The following is a 27,470-nucleotide window of genomic DNA, read 5'->3' as shown; positions in this document are numbered from 1 at the left end:
CTCCGGCCCGCACAGCGGTCGCTCAAGTGAGGCGTGCGCGGGACCCTCCAAAAGCGGGTGGCGGAAAGGGCTCGGGGGACCCTCCCCAGGCGCTTTCCGCGTCAGGAGGAGAGGGCAGCCCGCTTCTCGCGAGGTAAGGCGGAGGCGCGGCGTGCGCCAGGCCCGAGGCCAGCAGGCACCCCGTACCTGAGAGGGCTCGTACCGTACGGCACAGCCCCGGCGCTCCCAGAAGACGCTGCCGCCTCCGCCACAGGGCCGCCATGCTGTACGGCAAAGGGCCCCCGCGCCAAGCCAGGACCCCTGCGAGGTGGCCGAGCAGCGCCTGATTGGAGGGTAGCGACAGCGGGTCGGTGAGGGCGGCGGAGCGCGGAGGGGGGTGCGCGGATCGCGGCGCGGGTGCGAGCACGGCGCCCTTCCTGCGCGCAGCCCCGAGGGGAGGCGGCCGCTTCCATCCCGGAGAGAGCGTTCGCCCTGCGTCCGGAGCTCCCGCTTCTGCCGCCCGCTTTTTGGAAGGCGAGCACTGGCTCCAGCGTTAGAGGAGCGCGTTTGCGTTAAAATCGGACGCGTTGGAAGGGAAAGAGCTGCCACGCTTTGCTTGACTGGCTTCCCTCTGAGATGCTGCTGCAAAGGGGGTTCAGGGAAGGCCTCTGGAGAAAAGAGAGGAACACAATGACTGCCTAGAACCGTCACCATTCAGAGCCCTGTTTTTTTCCCTTCTGAAACCGCACGTCCCTTTGTAAGCGACAGGGTCAGAGCTGGGCTGCCGCAGCCCCTTCCTCAGGCGCAGCGTGCAGGCTGAGACTCAAAAACCTCTGAGGAGGCGGTTTGAATGAAGCCGCTCCCTTCCACCACGGGCAGCACGTGATGCTCCGGGGTCCTGCGGCTGAGCTGTGCTCAGCGCTGAGAGCAGGCGCCGGGGATTCGCGTCTGAGAGAAGAGCGCTTCCTCAGCCAAAATGCCGGGGGCGGGGGGGGGTCCGTGCCACGCAGGTCGGTGAACTGGACCAGCCCAAGCAGCCTTAACACATGGTTTGACTGTGGGGGTACAGATACCTGCACAGGACAACCTGTCGGAGCACCTCCCGCGCCCCACAGCCTTCAGCAGCCGTTCCTGCCCCTGTGCCATGTGCCAGCTATAGCCTGAACACGGGCGATGCTGCTGACCTCCTCCAGATGGGAGCTGCCAGAGTCATTAATGCTTGTAATGTATTCTGGCAGCCTAAGGTAAAAGGCCTCCAAGTTGGCATTGATCAAAACAAACCCGCAGGGAACAAGGTCTTTCTCATGCCGAAGCGCTGGCTGTTGGCCGTTACTGAAGCCCAGCAGTGACCCTACCTGCTGCTGTACGTAGTGAGTAGTATGTGATAAATACCACCTTAGCCAAATCAAGAGTTTGGGACAAAGAATCAGCTGCTTTTTTTTTTTTTTTCTGGGGGAGAGGGAGCTGGCGATAGGAAACACTTTTAGGCAGTCACGGTTCAGCTGGCTCACAAGGGGGCAGCATCCAACCGTTCTGTTTCAGAAGCCATCAATCAGCTGGTCCGCAGTCGAGAAATGGCTGGAAATTAAAATACTCAAAGTTGTGTAGAACTAACATCACTTCCAGTGTAGGTCTGATCAATTTTTTTCACTCCGTTAATGTTTGAAAATACATGAAACAGGAATTACTTTAGTAAATGCATTGTTGATTTGTCCAGTATCTCTGCTGTTAAAAAAAAAAAAAAGGCAACTACTCTGTTGCCTCCTGCAGCACTAATCAATAAATCACTAGAAGCACTCTTACCCATTGCAGCAGCAGTAGAAAGACATGACTAGAGTGTACTGAGAAGCCTTTGAATTAAAGAAACCTCAAGCACATTCAGATACTAATCTTTTATGCTTTTCAGGTACGTGCATGCAAAGTTGTTTTAGCTGTGAATTTTAGCCACTATGCTGAATTGAATCAGGCAGTGTTAAGCATATGCTCCTCACGCAGCATTTAGTTCAGATGCATAGGATCAAGGGTAGAATTACATCTCCCCAAACACAAAACAAGTTTCTGTGAAGACATATCGCTGCAGCATTATGGTATTTTGCTAATAAATAAAGGCCTTGAATGTAGCAAAGCTGTTGATAGAAAACATTATCTTTAAACAGCAGCTACAGTGGCAATTTAGGAAAGAATTAATGATAAATGTGGAGCAATGCTTCTAAACTCTTTTAAGGATAGGATCTTGGCCAAGTGGCCATTCTAACAGCCCCATCATATACTAGCATTACTGATTACTGAATTAGCTTTCATTAATTTAGAGCTCAGAGTCTAAGTGAACCACAGCCTACGCAGCAGTGGTGAGGCTGGAGCTTCCTTTAGATGTTTGTGTGTTCCTAGACACATCAGCACACACTCTCTCTTTTCTACCTTGAAAATGAGTCCGTTGCTTTCCCCTGGCATCCTTCTTAAGTCATCTGGGAACCAGAACTACCCACAGCTGCCACTGCGTCAAGGGCAGATGTGTGAATCTGGGGTCTCACCAGCCCTGGCTGTATCTCACAGCTAACGATAAAGCACTCTGCAGTTCCACAGGCTAAGGCTTTCCCATCAGGACCGCCATCTCCAGAAGAAAGCACAAAGTCTGTAACGCCATTCTGCTCATTCTTGCACATTCTCACAAGCTTGATCATTGAGATCTGACAGAGGCAAATATCAGCAGTGAGGAGTAGGTTTTGCCCGCGGTCACAATATCAATAAGAGGAAGAGCCACCGATACTTGCTGCACTCAGCACTGGGCAGGTGTGTCTGCACTACACTGCAAAAATCTTTCTCTGGGAACAGAGACAGATTCTGGTTATCAGGTGTGGTTTCTAATATGTCTTTGGCTCATCTCCTATAACTTTCTACTCTCTCATTTTAATTATTTTGTGGTTAGCATAAAGCTAATTAGTGATACACCTTTTTTGACATATATATCTTAATTTCTTTTAAGATAGCAAGCATTAAATCCTTTAGTGGCAAATACGTTCTAGTATCAGGAAGCATTTACATGAAGCATTGTGTTTCTGCAGTGAAAGCATATTTTTTCAAAACTTGGGATTAAAAAAAGGCTTCTTGTGAGATAGCTATCAGACTTAACATCATATTTCCAAGTAATTTTGTCAGTTGCAGGTGGTCATATTTAAAGTAATAAATTAACTTAATACATTAGATGTGGTTTGGTTTATTTCCAGGGGGAGATGTTTATTCAATGTACTATAAAGAGTGTGGTATTCAAAGGGCAAAGGAAATACCATTATAATATGTTTCAGAAATGTATATAAATCCATTCAACAAAAATAGAGGTTTTGTAAGGCATGAATTGGTTAACGGGCAGACTTTCTCCTTTTGAATTTATTGTAAGGACAGCTTGGAATTCTGTGCTTTTTTTTTTTCCTTCATATGAAATATCTTTTGTTACATTTATCAATGGCTTACTTAAATTCTTCCTCATGAAGACAACTAGGACCAAAAACCTTTTCTACCTAACATTTTAGAAATTTTGACTTTTCAAACACATCTTATTGTCTTTCCTGCTTTTCTGGCGTGGTTTGGTTTGTATCTTATGTTCCCAGCTTAGCGGCCTGGCAGGGTGGGGAAAGAAGAGAGGTGTTGGGTAGATACCATCTTTGGAAGTCATCACATTGTTTCTTTTTTAGTGGGTGGGGTGGGGAAATAGATTATATCAGAGGCTGCATTTTGTGGGATGGCCTAATTAATAATTTACGGCAGTGTCAGTGAATTGTACTGGATCACTGGTTGAACTAACAGGCCTTTGCAGGGAGGCAGGATGTTTTAGTTTCTTTCAATCTGATTGGAGTATTTTTTGTTGTTGTTGTTGTTCCTCAGCTAGTGTGTAGCATGCTGTCCTTAGCATTAAGGAGGAAGGAGGAGGGAAAGAAAAGCCATGTGGAAGAAAGGCATGTCAAATGGTAAATACAAAAGTGGAAATAATGACATAGTCCCTGGCAACTGAGAGAACCATATCCCAGAGCTACAAAAAGGACCGAATAAATGGTAGCATAGTGGTTACCAGTCCTTAGATTTTTTTCAAAGCAAGGTAAAACCTGCTCAGGGTTCAAATTGTTAAATATGTGGATAGTCGTCTAACATGGGCGTTATGCTGACAAGTGAGGACCCTTGGTCAAAGACGGAGATCCTACGTAAACCAAAGAAGTATTTTCACTACTTTTATTCGAGGCTTCTTAACTGACCTGTGTAGGAAGAATTTTTCAATATTACTTTTTGTTGGGCATTGCTTTACATTGGCATGAAGGAATCTGTGTCTGTTTACTTAGAATTAAACTGCTATGTTTTTCTGCATTTTTGGTATTTTCTTTTAAGAGCTTTGACAAATCAATATTTAGGAGAGTTGAAAGTCAAACTGATAAGGGAAGAAAATGACTAATTTTGGTTTGTGAGATTGAGGTGGTGATCAGATTTTCATGGGAAGTCTACAAAGTTTACAACATTTTGTTAAGATGGGACAAATATCATATCCCATTAGCTAATAATTTTTAATGTAAAGTCTGTAAATGTATCTAAAACAACTACATTGAGAATGCTAAGAAAAGTACACACATCACAGAATTACTCTAAATCAGGTCATAATTTAAATTATGTTTAAAAATGTAATTCTAGAAGAAAACCAACTGTTCTAATATATGCTAAGTGCCCCAAAGGACATCTTGTTACAAAGAATACATCCTTCAGCTAACAGTGTTTCCTCTGCTAGAAACATTTGTGTTCATAAACCAACAAAAATGGTTTAACATTTCAGCTTTGTTGCTATTTCCCACTTTGTTTCCTTTTTTTTTATTTTCAGAAATTTGTCTGAGAGTGGGATTCATTGTTGGTCAGGATTTAATCTATGCCATTTTATTCCTTCCTTCCTTAACACAGAATCTTCTGTTCATAGTTTGTCCTAAATAACTAATTGATTGCAAGTGAGGGAAAAAACCCAGCAGAAACAGATGAAGCTTCAAGTAACACAAGTTCTTAACTTCATTCAAATGCTTCAACATATATTACAAAAAAAAAAAAAAAGTGAGGGGAGAAAAGACAGAAACGTGATAGACTTAACAGAGCTTCAAAATTTTCATGAGGAGTTATAAAATCTTTGAAAGCAGGAAGTTTTTTACAGTCTACGTGGTAACCTTTTAAGATGCACAGTAAACACAAAATAGTCTAACTGCTTGTATAATCTGTATATTTTAGAGTACAACTTTGCTGGGCATCTTTCTTTTCTTTTAGCTGTTCCCTATTTTAGATATCTTCAGGCAGTTTCCTGATTCATACATGAGTGGTGCTTCCTTTCTCAAAATTCCTCTTTTGGATATTTCTCAGCAAGAGAAACTAATTTAACTGTTGAAAACTGCAAATTCACATAAAAGAAAATCCTTCCTGCTATTCTGAAAATGCAGGCTTAAAAGAATTTTCTTCCACTCAGTGGTTCACAGGATCTGTGGGGTTTATGTTAATGTGCTAGGCTCTCCTGGTCCCTTTGTTTAGGCTTTTAAAAACCAGTCTTTGGGCAGGATTATTAGAAGAAGGGAATGTCATTTTTGTTATGCCAGGCATGGATTTACTGGGAAAGCTTTAGCTGGGTGCTGTGCACAGCAAGTGGGGATAGCACTGCCGCGTTGCATCATGTGATTGCAGCTGTACAGCCTCCATTTCAGACTGGGAGCTCTGTACGTGAGCAAGTCTGCTCAAGTTTGTGCGGACAGATCTGAGCTGAACTTTCTCAACTGTCAGAGCAAGTCAGTCTGAACGAGCCAGTTATTCTTACCTGTTGCCGTTCATGTGATGTTGCTCCAAGCTAAGGCATCCCGAGTCTACGTCTTCCTACAGATGTGCCCTGTGAATGCAGTATCCTGATGTTCTGCAATACCAAATCTGTCTTTTGAGATCTTGTCTCTACATAAAAACTGTATTACACAGATACATTTGTAGGTCTCCATGGTTCTCCAACCTGGATGTATTAATATCAGGGTAAACTTTTACTATCTAGACAAGGATAAGTCACGTGAACAGTGTATACATGTAGGCACTCTGGAGTTTGTAGCATTGTTATTTATGTTAGTGAAAACTCACAAAAATGTCTATACCTATGTAGGCCCTGTCTTGGGCATAAAGGTGAATCAAAAAAAGCGATAAGACAATGCCTAACAGCCTACCAAAGAAACTTCTCTTAGAGAAAAAAATATCCCATAATAACGTATTACAAGATACCAACTTTCTATTAACTTGGAAGCAACTTATGGACGCTATCACACAGTTTGGGTCGTTAAACTAACTGAACCTCTGGCTTTATCAAATTTGCAGTTATTGCCATTCGCCATTTTTACTTATGCAATATCTAGACAACAGAAAGGGTTACTTTGCAGGCATAGCCTTTATCATACGGGTAAACAGTTGTGGGCAGGCAGAAGCAAGTTTGCTCCTCCCATGCTTCTAGCCTGAAGAATATGATTCAGCTCAAAGTTAGAAGTCCTTTAGAAGTGTTGTCATGGGATACTGCTCAATCTGGCAAGTCTAGGCACTAATTTATGCTGCTAAGCAGGAGCTGTGCTGATATCTTCCAGCAGTTCACAGCCTAGCTATAGTTAACTGCAAGGACATCTCCAAAGAATAGCTGTATGCTTACAGAACCAGGTCAGTGCACAGAGTAAGTTTTACTATTTTAAGCTCTTTTCTCCACAGCCCAACAGTAAAAGAAATTCTCAGTTAATTTTAACTGTGGGTTGCATCAGGAACTGTGCAGACACAACCTGTCATGGTTTCACAACCAGCTTTCAACCAGACAGGAAAATCACTGTCAGTGAGGCTGGAGTGCAGTATTGCTTATTTCATTCTTTGTTCTGCTTGACGTCTGAATTATAAGAAAATATTTTTTGAGCTAAAGCTCTGTTATATGGAAGGGATACTTCAAAGTTATTCTGTATCAATGTAGAGTACTGTGCTATATTGCAGGGTCTTAGTAACGTTCACTTTGATCCTCACCTACCTCTTTTTTCCCACAATTCTTTATTCAATTAATCCACTTAATTTTTTTTATTCTTCTCTTTTCATGCTCTCAGGTAGTCCCTAATTCTTTCAAGGACCTCCCTGCTCGTGTGACAAAGCCTGTTTTCAGTTCTTCAGCTCCTGTTTCTGCAACAGTTGATACAAACTCTTTGAATCTTTAAAAAGTTGCTAGGCTAGACCTTCAAACACTCACTGACTAGGTCCGAGTTTCATAGTGAGAATACAGCAGAGAACTACTAACCCATTGTGTTTGGGTTTTGTTTTTTCTTACTATTTTCTTTTATGGTGCAATTTAATTGCAGCTTCATTCTATTGTTTCAAAGGAAACAATATAGCCAGTCAAGCCAAGAACAAGGACTATTAGAATAAGTGTCTTCTTTTATCTTAGAGCTGTTTGTAGCAGAATATTTTTCCAACTAGAAGCTACAGAAATTCAAGTGTATTTTTTATAATGTATTGATTGCGCTTCCTTCTGCAGTTGCCGTTAAGCAGTTTGCTATACGTATCTCCCCTCCCTCCAGCAGCACTCTATATTTAACCCACATGCCTAGGTCTTGTTTCTGCGACTTGTGCGCTGGCTGAGCATGCCACGTCTGAGCTGAAAAAAGAACTAAATCCCTTGGGCCAAATTCATTCCTGGAGTTGCTTGACTGAACACAGTGCATTTACACTGAGCACAGATTTGGCTCATACCTGGCTTTGTCAGCATTCACCGTGCTGTAACTAAGTAACAAGAATACTGCCATTAGGAGACTGATGAATAGCTTTTTCTAAGGTTATTAGAGCACTGAGCACCTTTAAGGAGTGCAGAAATCTGTGAAAGGAGGAATTGGGGAAAAGGACACCGCTCCTTTTAGAGTCTGTAACAGAACTGATAAGCTATTCCTGTGATGTGATCGAATGTGACTGAGTACTGCAGGCTCTCGGACTCTTATTCTATAAAATCCACATCAGAGCAGCACAGGAAAAGATCGGAGGGAACAGCTTCTGCTGTACTCAGAAAGGTACATATTTATATTTTCTTATTTCTCAGACTTGACATGATTCATTATCTTAGATAATGTCACTATTTTAAACAGTGGTGAATACGAAAGAAGTGGTGTTTTCCACATTCTGACGGGTACTCATTGTCAGGAAGCCAGTCCGTGGGCAGCAACAGCTTTCAGAGAAAGAGTAGGACATATTTGTGTGTAATGCGTTTGTACTGTATTGTAAACCTTGACAGTTGAAAGAAGTGAGATGAGATAACCTCGACTAAATTGAAAATGTAATTTATGGCTATAAGTGTGCTGGAATTTGGTGCTCATTTGTATTCAAGAAAAAGCTGAATGCAAGTCGAGCTTCACTTCAGTCAGATTTGACTGAATAGCTGCTTTTATAAATGTGTTGCTGCAGCTGTATTTTACGGGCGTTTTCATTCTCAAGAGGGAATTCTGTTACAAAAAAATGTCTGTGAAGAACAGACAAAAAGCTAGTACTTCTGCTTGCTAGCCCTGTGGCTTCTTATAGAGTATCTTTCTAATGCCCTTTATGGACGTTCTTTACCTTCTGTCCTTTAAAAACAAACTCATATTTATCAATATTGTCAACCACATGTCATACCAGGTATCTCCATAAACAATCTTTACTTCATCTCTGCACTTAAGCTTACTTTCTTGTGCTTACTCAGCCATGGACTCCTCTAACAAAGCCCTCAGGTTCAGAATCTCATGCATTTGCACAGCACTGCTGTATTTAAATGCAAAAGAAAAAATTTCCTAATGTACAGTTTTAGATTGCATTAGTGGAAAAATAATTTAACCACATTAACACTGCAAACAATTTACTTGTCGCTCAAGTTTAGCAATATTTCTTAGCAGCCTGCAGCTGGTATCAGGTTTATTTCTACCAGTCCCACACTGTTGTCTTTCAGCATTCCTTCTGGAGTACTGGAATTAGAACTGACTGGGAATTTTCTGAAAAAAAACATAATTTTGGCAGCAGTGGTTGAAACTAGATCTTAATGTGTGAGGCCATCCATACCAGTTCTGCTAAAACTCTCTCAGGAGAGACTTCTCAGAAAGCCATTTCTAGCTAAAGTAAGAGACACGCTGTGCCCACTCCAGCTACTTTCCTGAGGAAGGCATTCACTCAGGATTTGAGACCAAGGTCTCATACCCTCCTCTGTGTCAGGCTGCTCTTCCCACACTGTGCTTTGGTTACCTGCTGTGCTGTGGTGGATCTCAACTTGCCTGTTAGAGCTGTTCATTTTCATAGAAATAAACTGTCATTTCAGCAGCAATTTCCTTCCTACTCTTTCAGATCCCTCAGTGGGTGTCCTCACTGCCAAGTTTCAGTCGTGCACTCCTGTGGCCTGAAGAGCAGCTTCTGGAGAGCAGAAGGCTGTGCTGGGAGAGAGACAGATTTACACTAGATTAGCTGGTAGCCTTGGAAGCAGAGCAGGAGGACGCAGTGGGGATTTGGGACACTGAGGATTTGGCCCTTGATCTTTGTGATACAGAGAGAGAATATTAAATAGGTCTGTGACAGGTGATGATGCTGAGTACAACTAGCCATTCTGGCCTTTCGTCTTCCAGCCCTTTCTCCCTACCTCCATTTGGGGCAAAATAATTCAGTAGGAGCTTGTTTTACCCCCTGACAAACACAAAAATCTCATCTAAGAAAACTTTTTACAGACCAGCTCCTGGTGTGCTAACAGGGCAGAGCACTTTCTACTTTTAGCAGTCCACTGGGGGACACAGTGGGATTTGTACAATTCAGCTGAGCTACACTGACCACTGGCCTCAAAGTTCTGGAGTGGGAATAAAGACTATCAGACACAAATGCTTCCTAGAGGTACCTGAAAGGATCTTGTTCCTGAAAATCTGTTTTTGCTCAAGGCCCAGTAAAGGGCATTTCTTATCCCTGACGAATTCTCCTACCCAAGCCCTGGCTTTAATCATGCAGTGTGCTCACTAGGCCAGTCTGGATCAGAATGCTACAGATCCACACTGACCTGCTTGTGGGATGGAGATGAGGCCTCCCTGTGTGGCCGGTTTATTCTAAACCCCTGCTCTTCCTCACGGGGCACATAACCATTATATAAACCTTTTCCTTTGGGTGATAGTACCAAATACTACTTAGGCAATGGCTACTGTGAAGGGAGTTTGAAGTGGGTAGCAATTATCCTAATTGAAATCTATCTGGGGAGAATGGATTTAAACACCCTTCTGAAGCTTAATTGATGGGGCTCCCTAGTAGGCAATAGGCCTTTTCTGTTCTTTCCCTTTAATTTAGTAAGAAGAAGTCTGTATTTGTTTCCTTTCAAGCTGAGAAGAGGGAAAACGAAAAGACAAAAGGCCTGAGGAGAAAGAAAAAAAATAATCCTCAGAACTTTGCATTTATAGAAGTCTGAATTTTTGTAGTTATGGCAGTGAAGCTAAATTGTGTAGTAATTTGAAAAAACCTAGGAAGAGGGAAATTTAGATTTCATGCAAGAAATACTTAGTGAAAAATTATATAAAGTCTGTTCAGCTTGTTTTCATGATGCCAGTGGAAAATCTGAATGTCTCCCAAACTAAGTTTCCACTGAAATACAAGCTATTCACATTTGGCAATATACCGATTATTCTTCACAGTGTTGCATTCATTTGAAAATACATAAACAACAACAAAAAGAATAGGAGGTTAAAAGATTTTTTTTTTTTTTTTGACCTTTAAAAGTACTAAAATATGAAGCTGTTGAATTGTGTTGCCTCCAGCAACCGGATACAATATGTTTGGCTGAAGTTAGACTTTCTGACCAAAATATTCTGCCTTTCTCTCTCTGGGAAACGATGAAGAAAAGCAAAATGCCACAAAACGGAGATTGCCTCATTCAAGACAGCATAGGACAAAGAGTCAGGAACTGCAGTCCCAGTCATGGTGCAGCACAGATCTCCTCTGGCCTAGTGTGGAGCAACAGACATTGTTAAAATATGTGTAGAGATGTGCTGACTCTTGCATTGTTTTAACAATGCTTCTTAAACAGCTAATATATCCTTACTAATATGCAAATCGTCTGCATACTTTAGTGCATGAGATATTTAAAGGCATAATTTCAGCTTTTAAAGAGTTTGAACTTAAACCTTTCTAACCCTTTTCTAAAAATAGGGGGTACACCTACCTCCTTCACACAGGTACATGTATGGGAGGGTTTAATCTGCTAATTTGTCTGGCCTTTGTAAAAAACCTCTAGAAAATGGTTTGCATTATTACATTCTTCTCTGCACACTCAGCAGCAGTACCTCTGCAATGAATTAGGCTCCGGTGTCCCCAGGCCCTCTACTATTGCAGACCATTTCTGTCTTCCTCAATGCCATCAGGCAGATGGAGAGATTCTTTTGTGAAAAAAGGTTGAATGATATAAATTTACCAAGCACTCCCTGTTCACCAGGTTATATGAGCTAATAAAGTCTAAATTAGATTCTAAACCCTTTAGCATCAGAATGCTGAAGTACTGTCTGGATGCTTGGAGACTCGTAATAAACTCCTAAACAACCAACCAGTACTTGGCAGTTAGATTAAATGCATGAAAAATTATAGCAAGATTGGATGTAACATCATCTTTCCTCAGAGGCTTGATTTGTCAGCAGGCTCAAATCACTTAAGGAAAGCGTTTGAAGTACTGTTTGTCTCCACATTTTCCCTGTTGTTCATAAACTCAAGAATAATAACGTAACATAAGCATTTGCTGTCTTGGTATCCCAAAATTGATCTAGTTAGTTAATGCAGATAAAAATCACTTAGCCTTTCCTCATATTATCCATATATTCATAGCAGGGACTTTTCTGACAAAGATAAATTCAGCTTTACAATACCTTGAAAATTAAAGAAGCAGCAGTAACTTAACTTACTCCTTTGGCTACAAAGATGTAGGTAAGACAGCTCACCCAAGATCAGATCAGAAAAGCTCTGCCAAAATGAGACTCAAACTTAAGTCTCCTGACTCAGAATCACAAAGTTTACTCTCATTCCAGTCCCGGAGAACAGCAATTTATTATACATGCTGTCTTTGTAGAAGAGGGAGGTTTTGGATTTTTTTTTGCAATTATGTTCAGGACTTCATCTTCAGTACAAAGCAAAAATATCAATTTATCCAAGCTAAAATTGTAATGAGAGTTTCTGTAATTAGGCTTATAAGGATTCACCTTGATTAGAAAAATGTTCTATCCAACAGTTTTCAACCTCCCAAGTATTTTAATACTTGTCAGCTCTTGTTTTTGCATCTGTAGGAAATAAGGTCTTGTTAATTACTCACTTAGAAATGAACTAAGCTTCAGAATAGTTAAATAATCAAATTCAATACTTTTTTAATCCATTAAGTGTGAAACTCACTAAGGCATATGTCCTTATTAAAACTCGGAGCACTTAAAGGTGCTTACTTTTAACATGTTTATTTTTCTTCTCAGTAAATATCAGTTTTTAGCAGAGGGAGGCTGTTTTGGAAACTGAGAGAGAAGCAGCAGCAATCAGTAGTTTAGATCAAACCTCCATACACCTTCCCCTGACAGTGCTATGAAAACTTCATACAGTTTTTATGAAACACTGTGAAAAATCTCAATTTGAATTCATCCAGTTACTCAGAGTTACCTTAAAAGTGGATGTTACCAATTGTTGTAATCCTTATTTTTTCACCTCATGGAATTCTAAGACCAATCATTTTTTAACAGTACTTGGAAAAATTTACCAGAAGTGATAAGTAGCATCACTGAAAGATTCTTATTGTAACCTTTAGTGAAATGGCTGGGGTCACCTGTGCTCTATCACATCGGCGTTTTTATGTTTTAAGAAAAACTGGAGATCATATAATAGTAAGGGAGTAGTGAATCCCTAACTTAACAACTATTGCCGTAATAATAGATCCCTAAGTCCGAGCCAGTCCCTTGAGGCTTAATAGCCATCGGAATGACTTTGGAATTTTATCTTCGAGGGCAGGTAAGCTGGAGCAGCAGGTTCCCACAATTTGTGTTTGCTTCTCTCTTTGAAAGTGTCTTTTTAAATCTCTGTAAGCTGAAACAGAGGTACTGCCATTTAAATGCTGATTGTTTGATTATGGTTTGCATGAGGAGAAAACTGCTGAACTGCATTATCAAGTTATCATTTGGTCTTACGAAACGTGCCAAAATGAGTACGATTAGATGCATAGGAAAATAACTCAGTGCTTTAGAAAGACTCGTCAGTAGTTTGACAGGTTTGGGCATGAAATTTTAATGTGTTTTCTTTTAAATTGTCTTCTTAAAAACAGATTCAGTGATATGTGTTATTCATTCCCAACGTTATCCCTCCAGTTTTCTGTTTATTCCTTTGCTCAATTTTTCATTTTGCCTACTATTTTCCACTTCAAATTTTAGCTTTCAAAGAGAAGACTCACTTTATCATGGGGCTTCTGATGCACAGAATATGTTGCAGTGCTAACCTGTGTATTTGGAGCCTCAGTACAAGCATTAAATAATAAGAATGACTGCTTGTAATAAGTGCTTATGGAAAGCGTGACTACAAGCAAGTGCAGTTTTATTGCATATTTAATGAATCTCATGAATCCACATTAAAGTTAAAATTACAGCTGCATTTTCTAAAGCTGTCATAACATGACTGTCTCTTAGGCAGTGGTAGTTTTAAATTGATTGAATTCTGCACTTAATTTTAATATCAAATATTTTCCAGCTAAGAATGTGAAAGCAATTACCTATTTTGGTACAGGCTTTTTTTTCCCTCTGGGTGCATGACCATCACCGATGCATCTTGCTCTTGGCAGGCTGCTTTTACCACCTACTGCTATCACTAAATTTGTTTTCACATCTAAGAAGACAGAAATTAAAGGAGGTACAAACTTTGAAAAAGAAACTGTGTTTAAAAAAAATGAAAAGAAAATAGATACGTCCGTTTTGCTCCTTTTAAAAGTTACCTTCTCTGGAAAGTATTTTTCAGGAGAATTGCCTCCTAAAGGAGCTCTGCTAAGAACAACTCAGACTGCCAGTTTATGAAGGAATAATAATAAACCCCCAATATTTGAAAAACATTCCTTGATACACCAAAACCAAGTGAACTTGCCTAAGAATGGAAAAAAGCAGCAGGTTCTATATAGGTTGTTGCTACCTGTCAGCAACCTCGAAGGATCTGTGGAGGGAGGTGAGCTCTGCTGTCACGTGTGGTAGCATTCCCGTGGGACTCAAAAGTGCAAAGATCTGAGGCACTGTAAGAAATGGATCCCTCTGAGCACTTGATCATAGGAACGGCCAAGCTGAATTGCTCCTTGCGTAAGTTTTAGATCTAAGACCATCCCCAAAATCACACACATTTGAGCTCAGATGTATAGCTTTTTTTTGTCTTCTTGGCAAATATGTTACACAAAATGCGTAAGCAAACCAGTGCTAACAGCCACTCACCAGTCTAGACCCAAAGAGACAGGAAGAAAAATGCAGGTCAGTATTTTGTCTTCAGAGAGGATTCTTGGGTGAACTTGAAGCGGTGAGAGTTCATAGCTCCAAATCAAAAAATTTGTTTCCCAGGTGGCCCAGCAGAACTATCAGTTGTTTCCTTCCAGACAAGCTAAAGGGCTGTCAGTCTGCTCATGCTTTTGCGTAAGGAATGGCTAGAAGAGACAGAAGTCTATGGCTATCTGTGTGGCTCAGAAGCATATCCCACCTGACACCTTTTTTGTTGGGATGTCACACTGCAGTACCTGCCATGGGTGTCAGCAGCATAAATACAATCTACACCTTTGAAAAGGTAGGGCATGTACATCTCAAACAAGGTGTCTTTCTCTGCACTAAGTGCATTCTTTTAAAAGAACAAAATCTTTAAAAGGATACTGCCATCCAAATAAGGATGAGGGTGAAGTATTTGTTTGAGATCAGCTGAAGTTACTACGAATCAGCACGTTTAATCCAAGTTGAGTGCTTTGCTCTGCACTGCTAACAGAGACATGTTAAGAAACAGCATTTCACAGGCTGCGAAGAACAAAGAAGCTGTTCTTTAATACATGGGCTTTTGATTATGTAGTGTCTTGTAATTTTGCTGTATAAAGCCTGGAGCAGCATAGAAAAATAAGACAATGGAAATTTGGTTTGCTGACATACCCTTCCATGCCTGGGAAACAATACGTAAAGGGAGGGGCAGGATTTTACTGTTGAGCAGGTCCTTTTGGTTAAGGTATAAAAAGAAGTCTTCAGAGACTGTTCCCTGTCTGAAAAAGAAGTCTCAGCATTCCTGCAGGACAGGGAGGGGGGCTCAGTTAGCCTACAGATGCTCAGTTAGCCTACAGATGCTCACTCTGTTTTGAGAAATCTCACCAAATGGTCTCATATCTATACTGAGCAATAAAGAAGGAAAACTGTTCCTCAAAAAATACACCACCTAGTTCATCCTGCAGCTATCATCCATTCTTGCTGTCCGACAGATCTTTGAAGGGCAGCCCCAAACACGCTGGCAGAATCTCATAGTGCCAAAGCAACAGCCTGTGGCATGTTGTACTCAGAGGATGCCAAGGTACCCATTGTAAGCAGAGGATTATGTCTGGCAGTAGTCTGAAGTAATTCTGAATGCCTACAGTCTTCAGTTCTAGAGGGACCTGAATATGGTTGGACTGCCACCAAGCGAGTCACTGGTATGCAGGGCTCACACAGTTTCCCTTGTCCAGAGGCAGGAAGGTTAGATACCTGCTGGTGACAGTAAATAGTTTCCGGGCTCCATCCATTCATTGCAGTTCAGAATAATTATCTCTCAACTATGTCAGTAATCCAAAGCCATCAGCAATGACCGTACTATCAACTAAGCCATGCAAGCCCAGTGAGGACAAGCCAAGTGAAGCTAGACAGACATTTTTCTGTTAAATTAACGATATTTTCATAGCCCAATCCAAGTTCTCAGTGGACAGATAATGTGGAACATCCTCATGTAGTAGAAACAGAAAGAGCAGAAGCCCCATCTGGAAGATGCAGGACAATTGGGCCTGATCAGAACTACTAGTACATAGAAGGAAGGAAGAAAAATTGATGTCCAGGCCTTCATGGTCCTGTTGAGGTAAATAAACAGGTTCTTCTTAGCTAGGAAACAAAATTCAGAAAGTCCAAGAAGCAAGATTTTCATGTGCTAATGATGCTGGTAAGTCCTGAAAGGAAATGTCTCAGGTCAGACTTTGCAAGAAAAGCATTGAAGTTAAGTATTAACACTGGTAACTACTTAAAAGCAAAAGAAATAGACTTTTAACTGCTCCAAACAAATCACACTTGCTGTGCAACTAAGAAGTGGACAGGTGAACAAACATTGGCTGTACTGTAGGTTGAGCATATCTCCATGGAAACTCAGTCATCTTCTGAACTTCAAATGTGTTGTGCCTGATGATTCAAAATTAAGAGCAGTGGGATAGATTTTTCCCATGTGTGAGGTGTATGTGCCAAGTCCTACTACAGAACAGAGGTCTGACCACCCATCACATTTAGGATTTTCCTGGGATAATTTGGGGGGAAACAAACAAACCAAAAAAAAAAAAAAAAGGGAAGGAAGAACACGTAGGAAGAGATCTGGGGGAATATTTGGCTAATCTTATAGCCCCTTCACCTCTGGTCTTGGCCAACTTAGGCAACATTTTTGAGGATATTTTAATTCCTGTTCAAAAAAATGGTTTTGCTGAACTCCAGGTAGGTGGAACATTAATACAACTGCAAGTGGAAGCTGTTCACCATTTTTAGCAAGCCGGAAAAGAAAGAAACTTACTAGAAAAAAAATCAGAGACTAAAAAGAGTTGAGCATCATTTTTTTAAAAAAAATAAGAGTTTAAAAACAAGTGTAACCCAAGCCAGTCTGCTGAGGTTAAGAAATTGCTTCTGAAGCCTTTAGACCTGTGTTCAAATGCCTACTTAGACTTAAAAGACCAAATGAACTTGGCATTCATTCATCTGAATACTAAGTGAAGCACATTCCAACCTGTGTTCTGCTCTCGGTATGCAACTGTAAGCCCCCGCTGGTGGGAAGCAGAGGTGGAAAAGTGGAGGTGTTAGAAGCTACATCATCAGAAATGAGATGTATTCTCAGTTGTATGAGAGGACTTTCACTTGCAGAGAATCCTCAGGCAAATCACAACCCTCTCAAAGACTAAATCAATTCCTTAATTTTAAGAACCTTTCTTTATCAGATCTTTTGTGCTGTGACTCCTGCGTGGAAGTAAATGCACGTTCCTGTATACTGGCTTGTCTGAAATCCATCAGAGTAAATGGCTTTGATGGGATTTATTGCTTGATCTGAACAGGGTGACATGCATCCCATCTGCTGAGCTTTATGTTCAGATGCCCTAAACTCTCAAACAGAAACACACACCACCTGTGCTGCACACACACAAGGCACCGGCTGCTATGACACTGAATTTCAGGGGGAGAATAGGCACAATCCCATCAGTTAATTTGAGCTGATCCATCAGAGAAGTACAATGTTCACTTTTGTTATATCTCTTCAACTTAATGAGCCTGGGTTCTTCTCTGACTCAGGGATTCAGTTTTATGTTTTTATAACCAGTGAGAAAACTTCTCTACTTTATAAAAGGAAATGTATCTTTTGTTCTCAAAAGTATCAGACTGATGGCTCACATCAAAGGTTTTATAAGCAGGAAAAAGGCTACTATCTTCTGTAAACCGTTCCACCTGGGTACCTCAGCTGCAGGCTCTGAAAGCAAGGAGGCAGGTTGAGTCCTACTGAAATATCAACAAGCTCAGCATCCCTGCAGAGCTCCTCTTCTCTGCAAAAAGAGCAGATGCTAGCAAAGAGGTCTACGTGCAAGGCAGTAACTTAGGACCTGCAGATTGATTTGAAACAGAATGTTACAGTGCCCAGTTTCTCCTGATACTGTGCTCAAAATTAAATTGTGAGACGTTCCATGTTTTCTTACCAAGGGCCAGTTTAGAAGTTTCCTAGTGCTCAAAAACTAGGAGAGTGGGGGATCACATGCAGGCTCAAAGGACTTTAAATCCTTTGAAAAATGGTTAGAAAAGCTTTGATGCTGCAAGTCTTCTTGTGCAGTGGCACGCTTGGAGGCAGGACTGAGCAGCTGTGTGGGGGAAGGGACCAGAGTGTTAAATAGAGCTACTTGTTGACTGCCAGTAAAATTGGCTTCTAAAGGGAGTGCCACAGAGCACCATCGCTTACCAAGTGACAGAGAGTAATTTTCAGCTACTCTGGACAATATCATAATTAAAATCTGTGTGTTCCTGTTCAGTATGCTTGGTTGTGAGTTATTCAGCTTAATATTTACAAAAAGGATAGCTCCCTCCCGTGCCACCTTAATCCTGGGCTGTTTTTCTCTTTCCTTCCAGATGCTGGAGAGCTCTTCGGTCCTTTTGTTCATTGTCTTTGTCCTGCTTCTCATTTTGCTGCTCTTTGTGGTGCTCATCCGGAAAAACGGCACTGCTGCCCTTATCTGGAATGAAATAATCCGGGAGAAAATAACCAATTTCATCATGAATCAGAGCAAAGAACAGAGGATTTTAAATTTCGTGCTGCAGAATGCAGTCCGAGGAGACCCCTGTAGCGTGCTGGACGCTATAGATAAGTATTGCTCCCAGAAAGAGTGGGCCATGAATGTGGGCGATGAGAAAGGTAATTGCAGCAGGGATCAGTGCTCGAAAGATCCCTCAAGACTAGCACAGTACAGGACATCTTACTGTATTCACATGGTGACTTCCATCTGCTGCAAAAAACCCAACCCACAACAGCCTTGCCATCAGCAGAGCAGCTCTGCAAAGGGCAACGCGTGCTTGTGGGGATGGCTTTGAGGAGGGGTATCCAGCGAGTAACCAGGCAGTCACAGGACCGAACCTGGGCTTGCATGTTGTGTACGTTGCAGGTGTGTAAGCAGAGGGTGACAATTTATGGGAAAAATCTAGGGTTACATTATACCTTAGTTCCTATGCAGAGCAGCGTTAAGGCATAATTCATTTTGTTAGGTACTTTCAGATGCTTAACTGAAAGATAGTAAATTGAAAAAAAAAAAAAGTATTTTGTATTTTAAACTATATGAATTTCGTACATGCAAACCTAAGTTACAAGTTACTGTTCAGGGGAGAAATTCTACCCATGTAGTACACAAAAGCAGCTATCAGACATTTTGCTAATTAGCAAGTAAATAATCTTGTTCTTGCCTCCTAAAGGAAAATAGGGGTACAAAACGTTTTTTTCTTAGCTGCAGAAAAGTGACAATCTTTTCAAAAAACTGTGATGGCAAAACGTTAACATGTTCCCTTATGACTTTGACACAAAAATACCTCTTGCTGGGAAACTGCAGGAGAAATTTGCTTAGTCTGGGATTAATATAGCTAATGAAATACAACTGTAAGCATTGTGGTAAAAATGCTTCTCTGTCCTGGGTAGTTTGTGAAACTAGCTCCTCTTCATACCAGGCTGGGGTGCTTAGGGCAACCGAACAGTAGGTGGCTGGCTAGGAATTCTTAAAGCTCTAAACTTTGATAATTTGGGATTATATTCTTAAAAAATTCACTCCGGTTTTGCTCTGACAAGATGACTTTGCCTCAGATAAGAGCCGTTAAAGTTAATGCATCTTTCGTTCCCAAGATTTCGAGAGTGACCACATCATCTCAAGATGCAAGCATCATCATCACACTATTCATAAACAAATGACACCCAGGAAAATGCCACGTCATTAACTGCATATGTACATTGAAAAACTCCATAGCTCAGAGTAAAATCCCTTCAAATACTTTTTTCAGAATAGTTATCTAGTTTCTAGCCATACAAGGAAGAGGAGACAGTTTTCTCACAAATAAATCCTTTTCTTCAGAAGAACTAAATATAATACACTGTCACTTCTTTCTGGGAACATTTTTTTGTTGTTAACAATTGACTAATGTTTTCCATCCCACAAATTCATCTAGTGAATTCAAGTATTTTGCAATTTTATAACTGTTATTTTTCCCTTTAAAAACAAGTATTTAGTATGAGAAATTTTGTATCAGACTACTGCATGTAACATTTGCAACAAATATGCAACTTGAAATTCAGGAGTTATATATTTCACAAATATATATTTCAGAGTTTCTGCAGTAAGTTATTGGAAAAAAAACACTGCATTTTTTTTCTTCTAACACTATAAATATTTTAGTTAATTCAGACACTTCCTTATTCAGAAATGTTTATATTGTTAAACTAGGTGAGATTTTTTTACCTGAAAGTTTGCATTTTGAAACTTAGAATGTCCACAATCAACTTGATCACAAATAAGTCAATTTGAAAAGGAAATCACATATAATTTGACATCAGCCACTGGTTTTTGAATGTCCTGATCAACTGAGTACATGGATGTTGTAAGTTTCTTGTCACTAACGTGCTCTTCTGTGTGTAAAGCAGTTTGATTTTGTCAAAAGTTAACCTATTTCCATTTTATTCAGGTTTAATTCTAGACAAGACAGTGGAAGAGGTCAGTCCATCAGTTGCACTGGAGCTGGGAACATACTGTGGCTACTCAGCAGTGCGGATTGCTCGGCTGCTGAAGGCAGGAGCTCATCTTCTCACTGTGGAGTTCAACCCAGAATTTGCAGCTATAGCTAAACAGATTATTGAGTTTGCTGGAGTACAAGATAAGGTAAATACCACTTGTCTTTGGTTGGTATGAGGAAGCAATACACAGAGAGTGGGACTTTACATGGAAACAATAATAAGCTTAAATATGTTTTTTATTTGTCAAGCAAGTACGACAATGTAAGTGTTTGGGAACTGTCAGAGTTTAACCATCAGACTTCACAGCAGTGTCCATGCAGAGGACAGAGGTCGTCTACTCTTTTGTATATACAGTGCAAGTGAGCTGAACTTCTTAACATCAGTCAGGGGTCCAAGTACGATGCAGACGCAGCTGAGAGTCAGGGCAGAGTTTGAGGCTTGTCAAGGTTGCGTGTGTGACCAAAACAATTAGGGCTGTTCCCAAAGTTCTTTGCTATGTAAGACAGGCTGAAGATTTGGAGGGGCAAGATCAGAAACAATCATATACATCCGTATCTCCTTAACATTTTAAAAGTGCTTAGACTTCATCTTCCAGTTTGGCCTCTTCACTATTCACTGGTTAGTACAGTAGAAAGGCCATTTGCTGAGAGCTATTTTCAAAGCCCATAGTGACTGTAAGAATAATACATGCCTGGAGGGAGGCTCCAGAGTCAGCTATTTCACTTACAGTCACAGGACATCAGCACACACAGTCCTTTTCATAAAATTAGTAACTACTATTGCAAAACCGGTTAGATTTACTGCCATTATGGAACGGCAAGATCGCCCCACAGATTCCTCCTCTTGATCATCAGAAGCCTATGATTTCTGTCTGACATTTATTCATAAACATTTTGTATTTTCTTGCACCTACAGTCTTTATTAATTTAATTAGCTCCATGCCTAGTTACAGTCCCTGACCTCTCACAGCACTACAGCTGACGACTACACTATGTTACCTCCCAAAAGCTAGACTAGAATATTGGTTTTTCTCTATATAAACTAAAAGGTTCAAACTGGTGTAAGACTGAGTACAACAGACAACTGAACCATAGTCTAATTTGTTACAGAGCTCACAAGAAGCAGCTGCATTACTGCAATGGACTTCAAACAAGATGTACTTACCCAAATCTAGTTGGCCACAATATACATACCTAAATTTTGTGCAATTTGCAGGCTCTCGACTCTCTGTACAGTTGGTTGAGATGCAGGTATTTTCAGTCTTAATCCACCTCAGCCCAAGGCATACATCTACAGCAGGTCAGGGGATTCATGCCTCAGAAGTGCCTCTGTTTGACTAGACAACTCACTTCAACGTAAATGGTAAAACTAGAGGAAATACATCCCACCATGAGATCTTCTAATGTGCTTCTTAACTTCTTGACGAGAACCTGAAGTACTAGAGACATCTAAAATTGCATTTTCCCCATCTGATTTAATATCCTGATCAGCTATGAGTCATAAACCAGACAGATTTCCTTACCACTTTTTCCCTCCACTCACAGCATAAGGCACTTGCTTAACAAATCAATGTGCAGCAGCTTCTTTCAGTTTAACAGTACTTAAGCCAATAAACCTGTGAGGAAGATGTAATAGCCTCTGTCCTGCCTCCTTCCTTTACTGGCCATATCAACTTTACACACTGTAGCCTCCATCTTTATTCTAAACTAACCTGTTCTCTGTATTTTTTCTTCCCTTGGACTACAAGATTCAACTGGTTCAAAGGTTTAGATTTACTGCCTAAAAAGTAATTAACTAACTAAAAAAGGTAATTAAAAGTACTGTTTTCAACAGGAGATTCCCACGTTTCCAGTAAAGAATCACACTATCCAGCAGAAACAACAGGCCACTTTTTCTGCTATTGTTAAATGAACAGAAAAACAACCACCCACCCAAACCTGTATTTTGGAACACAACTGAGCTGACTTGTTAAAAAGAAAAAAGTACACTTGATCTAACTCTGTGAAATAATTCAACTGAGGCAAGATTAAGCTATAAACAGGATTGCTGATGTCTGGCCATAATTTAGAATGAGCTAGAGGCATGTGCTTTTTCTTAATGGCTCACAACTCATCAGATGGATTTGCATTTCAGGTAAAACTCCTACAAGGCCCTTCAGATGAAATTATCCCCCAGCTGAAGAAAAAACATGAAGTGGATACTGTGGATTTTGTCTTCCTGGACCACTGGAAGGACAGATACACACCAGACACCATCCTGCTTCAGGTCAGTTTGCACAATTCCAGTCTTAAAAGTAAGGTAGCAAATGCCTTGGTGTCTATGAGGCCTATATTCTTTTCTAAGGACTTCATCCTCTGCAAAATGAAGAATGGCAGACAAAATAGCAACCTTACAAGAAAAAAGGATTTGGGGGACAGGGTCCCAAACTTTTGTCAAGGACAACTGCTAACACTGCATAGCTCAGGACTTCGCAAATACTGTTGAACCATTTTGTTTCCTGAACAAATGAGTCTGCAGTAGAAATCCCAGCTGGAGGTGTGCAGGGCCTGGGTCTCACGCTCCCTAGAAGGTCTGCATGGTCACTAACTGGAACACTCGACTCAAAAACATCCTGATCCTGGGAGCAGGTGAGACTTAAGAACAGCATATCCCAGCTCCACCTCTCTAATTTCCTCAGTGCCCCCTTTTTTGCCTGCGTCTGTGGTGCCAGCAGAGCCTTTTGATGAAACACTATTTTGGTAGCGTAGCTGGGTATCATCTTTCTGGGAGTCTTTATGCCACCTAATTAATTGGCTGCAAAGTAACCTTTGCAGGGGTGCAGACTGGCCCAGTCAAGCACTTGCTAGGGAAGCGCTGTCCAACTTTATCTCCAGCCCCAAATGAGGAAAAATTATGCTTCTTTCTTCCCAACCTGCCTTAACCCTGACTGTTAGCATTACAAAACAAGTTGGCTGTAACAGCAGTAGGCAAAGATAGGTGAGATAACTACTGGAGGACTTCTAGATAGGAAGGTATTTTCACTGAGATTCACATCTGTATCAACAGAACACAGATACTCTCCTAGCTTTCAGGCTGCAGGCTGGTAAAATCTTCTACAACTGCCTATTTGTATAGAAGTGTCATTTTTCACTTATTTTCTTCACAAATCCACTTTTTTTTTGAAGCTGCCTCTTACACTGAGAAGCTGCCAACTACTTCCTGACCCCTGCTTGAGGACTACAACATTATTTTCTCATCCATGCTCCCCTGTTTTTTAATTTCAGCCCTGTCCTCCAGATAGCTGTTTGAAAAGGAAATTTGTTTGGGGTTATGAACAGCCAGTATTGAATTTACACAGCACTAGCAGAAGAAAGTGTTCCTTCCCTACAGTTATTTTGTACCCTGAGAATGTTTTCTTTTAAACTGGCTGTGTGAGGATGACTGAGCTCTTTCCACTGGAAGAGCTAGCGCATCCACATCAGAGCTTAACCTTCACAAAACAGCCAAAACAAGCAGTAGCTTAGTTCCATTGTAATGGTCAGTCTGGTGCAACTGGGACACAAAGTTGCTTTGCTTAAAAAAAACCAAAACCAAATCAACTTATGAAATTAGAATTGTAGATTCATGGAATGGTTAGGGTTGGAAGGGACCTTTAAAGGCCATCCAGTCCAACCCCCCTGCAAGAAGCAGGGACATCCCCGACTAGATCAGGTTGCTCAGAACCCTGTCCAGCCTGGCCTTGAATGAAATTAAGAGAATGATGAAGAAAAGATTCCCACATTTTCCCACATGTTACAAGCTCTCTAACGTGCAATTTTGGCATGTATTGCAATAAGAATAGTGGATATGAAATATTAATATAAAATACTCAGATTAAATATCCATTCAAAGTGGTCCAGACAGCATTCCTTTTCATGCACTTCCAGAAAAGCCCGACACAAAAAGGATCTGAAATCCTGACGACCAGTGGAAAATACAGCATGTTGTCACTTGTAGGCTTCTACAAGCTGCGCAACAGACCAGAGGATATTTGCTATGTCTCTAAAATTGCTTCTGCTGTGCTGACTGGTGTTCAGTCACCAGAGGCAAAAGCGGTAAGCTAAACCAGCCTCCACTCACACTCATCAATGGGACTTCTCTAATATACTAGGAGCAACAAAAACCACCCCACGTTTTGGCCACAACTACTGGCTGTAAACACAGGATGACAGCCAGCCTGGCTAACTACAGACTGTTTTACAGCAGCTGGTAACCTCAGATAAGCAACTTCTACTAGATAAAAATACCAGTAGAAATCAGGTTTGTAGGCTTACTAAGCATAAATATTGCACTTGAAGTGAATACTGCAACTTAATTATGCTTTGTGGAAATTTGTCAGAGTAATCTTCATTGTGCACAGACCTTGCTTCATGGCCAGCTTGTCAACCAAGTGGCAGAAAATTGTGGAAGATTAAAGCAAAACAAGTGCAGGTAATCTTTTATTCATTTAGTTATTTTGGAGTTTGACTGAGACTGGCCAAAGCAGACTGGCAGATGCCAGTCTCTCAGGTGACCTTAAGAGCTACTACAACATTTTAATGTGATATTAAGAAGTTTTCAACATTAGGCATGAGAGCCAAAACAAAACATCTTACTGATCATGCAGACATAGTTGGAAACAATCTGAGCAGCAAACTGCACACCTCCACTGCACCTGATTTGCTATTTCAGAACCTGAATGACCCAACAAGTTATCAGCATCCCTAATGTTCTACTGATAGTGTTAACTGAAAAAGTCAGCATAGTAAACATGACCACAAAGGTTGTGAGAGGTACTCAGCTTCTCCCATCTCTTTTCTTCCCTCCAAACCCAGAGTACAATGGGTTTTTGGATACAGGCACTTGAGTACAACATGGTTAACGTGAAAGTACATTACATTCAAGCCGATGTCTGCTTCACAGCCACCATGAAGCAATTTCTCTTCTTTCTAGGAATGCAACTTGCTGAGGAAGGGCTCAGTTCTTCTGGCTGACAATATCATCGTCCCAGGAGCTCCAGAATTCCTTAAATATATCCGCAGCAACTCCCGTTTCCAATGCACTAACTACCCATCTCATCTGGAATATATGAAAGTGGAGGATGCTATGGAAAAGGCTGTGTTTCTGGGATAAAGAGAGCCATTAATACTCAACCTTTGTTTCAAATAACGTAAACGCAACTGCACAGGTTAACTTGCCCATGCTTTACATTTTGGTTTTTGTTTTTTTTTTTTTTTTTTTGTATTTTGGAGCCTGTAATTAAAGCAAGAGCTAGTGGAGATCATTTTAAACCAGGTGGGAACCAAGACTGGGAGTCAGCAGGGTAACTGCTCAAAGGTCTATTCCATTATTTCACATAATTCAGCAAACACAAGGTGATGCACGTTGCCTTGCCTTGACCAACACACCATCAAACAACAGTGTTATTTTGAGGTCAAACCCAAACAACCACGGTTTGGGCTCAGGGTGGGGTAGAGAAAGTCACTGCACCTTCTGAAGACTTGTGTCCCCAAGATAAACTAATTAATCATTATCAAGTGTGGAAAAAAGCATGCACATTGCAAGAAAAGACCATTTTGGGAGCTCTGTTTTTGCTAAATTACTAGCATGCCACTTAATGCAGTGAAGGGTGCTATTGTGATATCAGATACATTTCTGCATAGTTACTGCAGAAGTTAATAATCTCTACGCTAGAGAAAAGGGCGTGCACTGAAAGAAAAGCGATCCATGCAGTGATGAGAAACAAAACAGAATTTTGCAGAAGGGAAACAAATAAAGTTATTAATCTGCCCATGCAGAGGTAGGGAAAACCGAAGTAGTAAATAGATTAAACACAGACAGATAACAAAAGGAGAAGGCTCTTTGCAAAAGAACACCAAAACTACATAATATCAGAGACCTTGAGAAAATGCTCTTTATCCCCTCTTATTTACTTACCCCTCATTATATTGTATATACGGGGGGGGGGGGGGCAAGCTGCTTACTCTGAAGTGCTGTGTATGTTTAAGATGCTATATAAAAATAAAGACCAGAGACAATGGGTTTTACTCGGTGAGTCCTGCACACCCTGGTTAACCTCAGTGTTGTTAACACTATGTGAATAGTGAGGGTTGTCATTGAGAAGATACAAAGCCAAATCTGAAGTCTCTAACTCACCTGACCAATGCAAAAATCCACTGGCATTTCCTGGCATGTCCTGCTGTGATTATATAATGAGGCAATGGTTGAATTTATAAATAAAAATTAAAAAACAATAAGAACAGGCACGTGACTTCCTTTGTTTCCCATGAATTCTGCACTGCACTTGGGATTTCCAGCCTTGGAACAGCCACAGAAAGATCCAACAGCTGAAAATCAAGAGTGAAAAACAGGGATAACCATTCTCATCTTTACCATTATGGATTCTTTCAGACCTTTTAGCAGTTTCTTCCTTTTATAGCCCACCTTCCTGAAGTGGTATCGACCCCAGCCTGTATGCTACAGCAAACCCATCTGCAGGACACCAGTAATGAGCACAGTAAAGAACTTCCCCACAGTACAAAAGAAATCTGGAACAGGCTAAGGTGACAGTCAGTTAAGAAACGGACCAAGCAAACCATGGTGACCCAGCCAGCTTGTAATGTGTGCATTTCACAGGGATGGGAGAATACTACATAATCAGAGTTTTTTTAACAATTTAAACTCTGTCACATTGAGAAAGACACATTTACTATCCTGGTTTAGATTACATAGAAGCAGCCCCTTGTGACTCTGTTGTGCTGTCCCGCACAGGAGCAGACTCTGAGTTGTAACACTTCCCTCTCATACCATGAATGTCAATGATTTATTCTGCAAGCTTGCTTAGCAGCATGTCCTCTTGGTATTCAGGCTCAACTCAGAGTCACTGGGCCAAAGTCTTTCAGGTGATTCCAAGCACTTCTTGCAAATTTGCAAAATAAAATTATCTTCAAGTCCATTTACTGGCATACACAAGT

General features: G+C 40.9%; 2 protein-coding genes across 4 annotated transcripts in view; one reads left to right on the top strand and one right to left on the bottom strand.

Moving 5' to 3' along the window:
* The window catches only part of TXNRD2 (thioredoxin reductase 2), a 36,672-nt gene extending 36,410 nt beyond the window's left edge, over positions 1-262 (bottom strand). Inside the window, exon 1 of the mRNA XM_086761408.1 lies at positions 187-262. Coding sequence (XP_086617534.1) covers positions 187-262 — 76 coding nt within the window. The remainder of the gene's footprint in view (positions 1-186) is intronic.
* Positions 232-26,543, top strand: COMT (catechol-O-methyltransferase). 3 transcript variants are annotated; one of them, XM_086761409.1, is made up of 5 exons: positions 232-346; positions 18,363-18,645; positions 20,451-20,644; positions 22,633-22,764; positions 25,450-26,543. In XM_086761409.1, the coding sequence occupies exons 2-5, from the start codon at positions 18,363-18,365 to the stop codon at positions 25,627-25,629; spliced, it is 789 nt and encodes a 262-aa protein (XP_086617535.1). In that variant the 5' UTR covers positions 232-346; the 3' UTR covers positions 25,630-26,543. The 3 variants fall into 3 exon arrangements, with proteins under 3 accessions (XP_086617535.1, XP_086617536.1, XP_010124141.1); XM_086761410.1 differs by lacking the exon at positions 232-346 and adding an exon at positions 6,617-6,666; XM_010125839.2 differs by lacking the exon at positions 232-346 and adding an exon at positions 7,852-8,042.
* The last annotated feature ends 927 nt before the right edge of the window (positions 26,544-27,470 follow it).

Source organism: Chlamydotis macqueenii, chromosome 17, assembly GCF_036417535.1.
Source record: "Chlamydotis macqueenii isolate bChlMac1 chromosome 17, bChlMac1.mat, whole genome shotgun sequence".
Classification (NCBI taxonomy): Eukaryota; Metazoa; Chordata; class Aves; order Otidiformes; family Otididae; genus Chlamydotis; species Chlamydotis macqueenii.
The sequence above is the reverse complement of the archived record's forward strand: the minus strand, read 5'-3'. Positions and strand labels throughout refer to the sequence as shown.

Bases quoted from the DNA above. Each gene is read 5' to 3' on its own strand.
- COMT (XM_086761409.1), top strand. From the start codon at position 18,363: ATGCTGGAGAGCTCTTCGGTCCTTTTGTTCATTGTCTTTGTCCTGCTT. The intron at 20,645-22,632 runs GTAAATACCACT...TTTGCATTTCAG, and splicing joins TTGCTGGAGTACAAGATAAG to GTAAAACTCCTACAAGGCCC. The intron at 22,765-25,449 runs GTCAGTTTGCAC...TCTTCTTTCTAG, and splicing joins CAGACACCATCCTGCTTCAG to GAATGCAACTTGCTGAGGAA.